Source organism: Colobus angolensis, unplaced genomic scaffold, assembly GCF_000951035.1.
Source record: "Colobus angolensis palliatus isolate OR3802 unplaced genomic scaffold, Cang.pa_1.0 Scaffold59, whole genome shotgun sequence".
NCBI lineage: Eukaryota > Metazoa > Chordata > Mammalia > Primates > Cercopithecidae > Colobus > Colobus angolensis.
Window position 1 is genome coordinate 10,470,002 of NW_012119487.1, and position 6,760 is coordinate 10,476,761.

The 6,760-nt window shown below is 66.6% G+C and overlaps 1 protein-coding gene across 1 annotated transcript in view; it reads left to right on the forward strand.

Annotated features, from left to right (window-relative positions):
• The window catches only part of CAPN15 (calpain 15), a 20,389-nt gene extending 18,974 nt beyond the window's left edge, over nt 1-1,415 (forward strand). Inside the window, exon 12 of the mRNA XM_011962433.1 lies at nt 86-1,415. Coding sequence (XP_011817823.1) covers nt 86-287 — 202 coding nt within the window. The 3' untranslated portion in view covers nt 288-1,415. The remainder of the gene's footprint in view (nt 1-85) is intronic.
• Nucleotides 1,416-6,760: the final 5,345 nt, after the last annotated feature.

Here is a 6,760-nt window from a genome sequence, read left to right on the forward strand (position 1 = left end):
CCCCCACCCCTGTACAGGTGTTTGTCACCCCCCTCCTGCCCCTGCCCTTGCACCAGTGGGTGCAGCCCTGTCCCCGCCCTCCCCGGTCCTCACCGGCCCCCTCCCCTAGGCAGGTCCTGGTGATCCTGTCCCAGCTGGAGGGCAACGCTGGCTTCTCCATCACCCACCGCTTGGCACATCGCAAGGCAGCCCAGGCCTTTCTCAGTGACTGGACAGCCTCCAAGGGGACCCACAGCCCCCCACTCACGCCAGAAGTCGCCGGTCTGCATGGGCCCCGGCCGTTGTGACCACCATGCCCGGGGCAGGGGCTGTGTCAGACGGACCCCCACCCCCCACACGCACTTTATGAGGGAGACCCCGACAGAGGACGCTTGAACCAGAATCTCAGGACCCTGCCCAGGGAGCTGCCAGCCCAGTGCGCAGCTTCCCATGGGCCTCCCACCCCCTGCCTCCCCTCCCTGAGCACCCACAGCCCGCCTGGCCAGGCCTCCCGGCCACCACACAGAATACCTCGAACCAGACGGGCCGTGAACCAGCCCCACTCACCTGCCAGCCCCAGCACCCGACGGGGGGCCGAGGCCAGGCTGCCCCTCCCTGTGGGCTCAGAGTCTCCTGTGGGGGAGGCAGCCAAGAGCTCTGTCCACAAAACCAAATCTGGGTGTCAGAGGCCAAGACCCCAGGGTGGGATCAGGGACCACCCCTCACGGGGCATAAGATCAGTTTTCCCCCAGAGCCCGGGTCCCTGTTCCCCACGGGGCAAGCGGGGTCCCTGGAGCCCTGGTGTGGAGTGGGAAGTCCCAGGGCGGTCCCTGTCTCAGAAGGAGGGGCCCTTGGCCAGCCACCCCGCAGCGACACTATGCAATTGCGCCCGCCAGGATCGAAGCCATGACCGGGTGCAGGCGGGCGCCAGGCCCGCTGTGGGTGGGCACCAGTTCTCAGCACCGCTCACTGCTGCCGCGCAGGCCAGGACCAGCAGGCTCCTCAGCCAACCCTGTCCCTCGGCCCGGCCCTGCCACAGAGAGGGACCCCAGTCCATCATGGACGTCGGCAGGGCTCAGCTGCTCCCACCTCCCCACAGAAGCCCGGGAGCGTGTGGACGTCTGAGTCCAGCTTCCTGCGTCCCCACCCGGCCCTCCTGGCCCCTCACCCCCAGGCAGCGGACCAGCCCCACCCCCACTCCCCCTCGTACCCTGGCAGGGGCTTCTGGGGCTGTTACACCTGGAGAAACATTCCCACTCCCCTTTGGCCTCCCTGTACTCTGAGCTGTGAATATTTTTAACCCTGTAAATACGGCCAGCTCTTGTGACACAGAGACTATTTTATCAACTGTCAGCACCGTTCCTTTACGATAGGATTCTCCACAGTGGCTTCCGACTCAGGCTCCAATGGACCAAATAAAAGGTTTTGTTTTGTAATCACGCCCCCTCCTCCGGCTGTTGCTCCGACCAGGGCCCAGTGGAAGGGCAGAGAGGTTGCTGGTCCGAGGGATAGGCCCTGCCCAGGCATCCCGGGCAGGTGGACAGATGGGGGCCCCTGGAGATGGCCGTGATGGGGTGACTCACAAGCTTGTAAGGGGCAGCCAGCCCTACCAGGTGGACGCAGCCAGGAAGGACGGAGTGACTGGGTGGGAGCAGGGGCCGCAGCCCCAGGGCCAGGAAGGACTGAGCAGACAGGACAGCAGCACATGCAGCTTCTCCCAGCGAAGCATCCGCACTGGGGCCCTTTCTGAACCCATCAGTCACCCGGCAGGAAAAGATGGAGTGAGGGGCATGTGGGGAGAAAAGTTTCCTGTCCCCTCCCAGCCTCATCCCAGGATGGCCTCTGCCCCCACGCGGGTGCTGCTGATCAAAGCGCCCGGTCGGAGGCTCTGCTGTCTCCCTGGACAGAGTTGGGGGCTGGGGTGCGGCCGGCGCAGGGTAAGAGGCTGTCACGGGCAGCGTATCGAATGTGAAAGCAATTAAAGCCACCAGCAGTGTTGGCTCCGGGCGGGCCTCGGGCGGCGGGGAGCTGCCAGAACACATCTCACCTCGGCGCCAGCGGACGCCTGCCCTGCCGTTCCGCGCCTGCGTGGCCACACCACACTCCTCCTGTGGGTGGGGGCCGGGCTCGCACCCACTCTTGTCTGACACAGAGCTGGCTCTGTCCAGCCCTGGGGTATCTGGGACCCCCATTGCTCCCAAGAGCTCCTCTGTCTCTGGCCCCACTCCCACCGCCACCCACCTCTCTGGTTTCTGCCGCCCCAGCCCTGTGGTGACCCAGGACAGAGGCCCACGAGAAGGACCCTCGTGGGCAGGAGTCTCCATAGCAGGCAAGGGGTCGGTGCCCACCCTCTTGGCTGCCCAGAGCCCCCACTGGCCCAGCCAGCAGCCTCCTCTCCGCTTGAAACCCCCCGGGGGCAGCTCCAACAGGGAGGTGGTGAGGGAAAGGGGAGGCACCTACAGAGGACTTGGGCTCCCGCAGCCCAGACCCTGCCAGGTGTTGGGCCGGGGCCACAGTGGGGACCTGGAGGAGGCGGCTGGCAGCAGGTAAGGGGAACAGGTACGAGCGTCCTGCATGCAGGCAGCAGGGACGACTGGCTGGGCAGAACACACAGCCCTGGCGCGGGGCAGACCCTGGGGGCAGCTGTCGGGGCTGTCTCCTCCCTGACACGGCCCGGCCCCTGCTCAACCCTCCCCTCCCTTCTCTGTGCAGGCCTCTCCCCTCCCCCACATTTCCTCCTGGGTTTCACCCCCACCAACAGCACCATCTCCCTGGTGTGTCTGGTCTATGCCAGCCCTGTGCCCCCACGGTGCCCTCTCCTGGCCCCTCTTGTTGGCGCTGCTGGCCACAGTGGCCTTCCCGGGGCGGGCAGTGGCGAGTTCTCACTTATGAGCCATCCCTGTCAGAAGCACTTAGTGTACAAATTAGCCGTGGCCTCTTCGCCTCCTTCCACAGCTCTGGGCTCCAGGCTGACTGGGCTGCGGCTCCAGGCCCTCTCCTGCCTGCCCGGGGCGCACGGCTGCCCAGTGTGGACCCCTGGCTGCCCGCCCATGTCCTAGCAGGAGTGCCCGCTCCCCACTGGCCGGCCAGGGCTCCCCCAGGACCCCAACCCAGACCTGGGTGGGGGTGGCCACGGCGGGCTAGGGGTGCTCAGTGAGGTTTGTGGGGTGGGAGGCCAAGGCCCAGGACCTGGATCTACCCCAAGAGTGGCCAGCCCTGGTGCTGAGGGCTACAGGGGGGCTGGACATGGGACCCCACCACCCCACCTGCCAGTTGGAGGCCCCGCCACCCCGCCCGCCAGCCTGCCTGCCACTCAGGCGGGAAAAATCATCCGTGACAGGCCCAGGAAGGCCGGCCCCGGGGGCCGCAGAGAGACGCACACAGCTCCTCTTCCCAACATATGGCTGCTGTCGGCCCCAGGCGCTGCTGGTCAGTGCCAGGCTCAGGAGCCGGTGGGGGCTCGAGCAGCTTGAGCCTCCCGTCCCACCCGCCTGGCCGGCTGCCCCCTCTGTCAGTCTACATCCCAGCCTCCTGGAGCGGGCTCACTCCCACTACAGCAGCTTGGCCCTCCAAGGAGCGTCCCATACCCTCATCGGTCCCGGAGGCTCAGGACACACAGAGGGTCAGCCCCACACCCGGCCCAGGGTGGCCAGTGACCTGGCACGTCCATGAAAGAGTGCAGTGCATGGGGAAGGGCCCAGCTGGGGTCTTCCAGAGCTGGGCGGCGGGTGGGAAGGGGACTCTCCGGAGTGGACTCTGGGACGGTCGGGACTGCTAGGGAGGACTCTGCCTGGTACAGCTGCATGCAGAGCGTTGGAGCCGGAAGACTCCTGGAGCCAGGGACCCATTCACGCACCAGTTCCCTCAGGTGGATGGACCCCAGAGCTCCGCAGGCTCTTTGTGTGCCCCCCGACCCTTGGGCCATTGTCCTGGGCGCTCTGGCCCACTCAGGTGCCCAGCCCCCTCTGTTCTCCCCCCACACCACCACTGTGTACCCGCCCTTCAAGGCTGGCAGCCTCAGGCTGGTGCCCAGGGCCCTCACGTGTGGCCCTTCGGCCAAGGCCGGGCTGCCCCTCTCAAGCAGGGGTCCTTGAGTGGGCTGGAAGGAGGAAGCCCTCGGGAGGCCTGTGCTCTGTAGACCTGGGGTTCTTGAAGTGCTCAGGTGGCCACAGGCCCTGGGGTCCCTTATTGAACAGACAGACATCAGCTATGACCAGGCACCTTGCAAGGTACTGATCCCACATGGGGGCTCCAACTTGCTGCCGCTGGATACGCCAGTCTCAGAACCTGCGTGGGGCCTCCAGCCTGGCTCCAGCCCTGCCATTGCCCTCACTGCACGGGTGCAGGCGACCCGGCCCCTGCACCTGTCCCGACGCTGGCTGTGTGTCGACGCTGAGGGGATGAGACAGGCCTGCCCCCAGGCACTGGCCATGCCAAGCACTGCCTCCAATGCCTTCCCTGAGCCCAGCTCTCCATCCTGCCCGTGAGCCCCGGGCACACAGTCCCAGCGTTAATGGAGGTGACAGGCGGGCAGCCGTGGGCAGACCGGGCAGAAGAGGTTAATGGCCAAAATGAGCTTCTGGCTAGAGGCAGAAGGAGGGGCCATGGGGTCCCCATCCCGCCCTGCACAGGGACGGGCTAAGGAGACATCAGGGCACCCACTAGAACAGAAGTGCCTGGAGACGGAGCACCCCACCGCCCATTCTGCAGATGGGGGCCGTGGCCCAGGAAATTGGTGGGGTTGGGGGCACAGGTGCCAAAACAGAGCCCCAGTCACTGCCTCAGGAAGCAGAGGCCACCTCTCCATACCCAAAGTCAGCCCAGTGTGCAAGGGCTGGGCCCCAGCAAGTGGGTCGTAGCCACAGTGAAGAAGCTGACGTGGCCAGGCGGCCGTGTGTGTGGGGGGTGCCGGCACTGATGACCCGGCCTCGCTCGCCTGGCTGTTCGTGATGGGAACAGTCATCTGGGCACACGATGTACTGGCCTCACACGCTCCTCACCCCCCACCCCGCGTACGGCTGAATCTCAGGACCCCCACCGGGCAAGTGCAGGGCCCCTCATCCTCGCTGCCAGAGCCCTTCCGGGAGGCCAGAAACACGTCCAAGTTGTGCCCCTGGGCTCCTCTGGGGGCTGCCCCTCTTCTCATGCAAACTCCTGCAAAGGCCCATAGGTGGTGAGAGGTGGGGAGCTCCTTCATGGCCTTGTTCCGCCTCTGGGGCTCCTTGGTCCCCTGAGCTTCACTGGGTTTTATTTCCTGCATGCTGAGATCTAGGTGCCAAGACCAGGACTCCCTGGTCCCTGTTTTCCTTTCCCTGGATGATGACCAGAGCCTCCGGCCAGTTGGTCTCCTGTGCTGTCAGCTGTGGCCTCTTCCAGACCTTCAGAGGGGTCAACCTTGGGCTGGCCAGTGAGGGGCTACCGGTGTCAGGGTGACCTTGGACCCCAGTCTCCCGGGGCAGTGCTCGGCTGAACATGTCCAGAGTAGGGTGTATGTATGGAAGCAGCCGGCCTCCTGGCCCCCGCTCTCCACGGGGCTGCTGGCGTGACGGCAGTCCAAGCTGTCTCCCGGCCCGGAGCTGCCTGCACGGTCAGCTGGTCAGCTGGGCCAGGCCAGGCGGGCAGAGAGAAGGCTGGCATGCTCTGCCATCCACAGCACCCCTCCCAGTCCCCTGCCCCACCCCAGGGACTTCCCTCAGACGGGCGTGGGCGGCTGTGTCAGGAAGGTGGCATGGAGGCAGGAGGGAGACAGAGCCCCACGCCCACCCCAGAACCAGGGACTGCTTTTCATGGACCCTGGGTGTGCTCCACCAGGGAGCTCTGCCAGCAGCCGGGCCAGGACCACAGGGAGATGCTGCTGGGCTCTCTTCTCAGCCCCATTCGAGAGGTGACACCCAGAAGTCCCGTGAGGTCCTCCCTTCTTCCCCAAGGCACCCCTGACCCCTACCTGAGCTGGGGGCAGCCCCGGAGCCCGCAGCTGCGCCTGCAGGAAGCCCCAGGTCCTGGGGAGCCATGTGGGCCGGGCTCCCTGTGCTGCCTCAGAGCCAGCGGGGACTAGCACACTCCTCTCTGGAGTGTGCTGGAGACCCGCAGAGGGCCGCCCATCACATGTGTCGGGGTTAGGACGTCTCCCCGGAGTGAAGGCAGGGGCTCTGCCCCAGCCATGCCTGTGTCCGCGTCTGGGAGGGAGCAGGTCGGTCCGGTGACTCTCCCCTAGGACCCAGCTGGGCCGTGGGGCTCCAAGCCTTTACGTTGGAACTTGGTGCAGCCGGGGAGGTGGGGCTGGGAGCAGCCCTGGCCAGGAGGACATTGGGGAAAGGGCTTCATGGTGTGGCTGGGGGTCCAGGCCCCTCCCCGGCCCTGCTTCTCACCTCCACCGCCCCAGGTCCTCTCAGGAGGGGACTCCCGTGGGGAGGCGTCTTTCACACAGCAGGGAAGTGCGTGGCCTGGTGGGGCAGCCCTGAGGCACCTCCCAGGGGAGCCGGGAGTGAGGGTTGGAGGGGTCCGCATCCAGGAAGGGGGAGGGTGCCTGGAGACCAGCCCCAGGTGGAGACCATCAGCCGGCAGGGCGGGGTGCGAGGGGCCGGTCCGGGCAGCCTCCTGTTTGGAGGAAAAGAGCACGGAGGGCAGGGCTCGCCCAGGGAGGGCAAGGAAAGGAGCCGGGCTCCGCTGGCTCAGTCCGCGGTCCCCCTGTCCTGGGGCTCAGCCCCCCGAGCCCTGGCTTGGGTGGGCCTGCGGCTGTCAGGGGCCAGAGCCCTGACGGATGAGCGCTGACGGCCCCTCT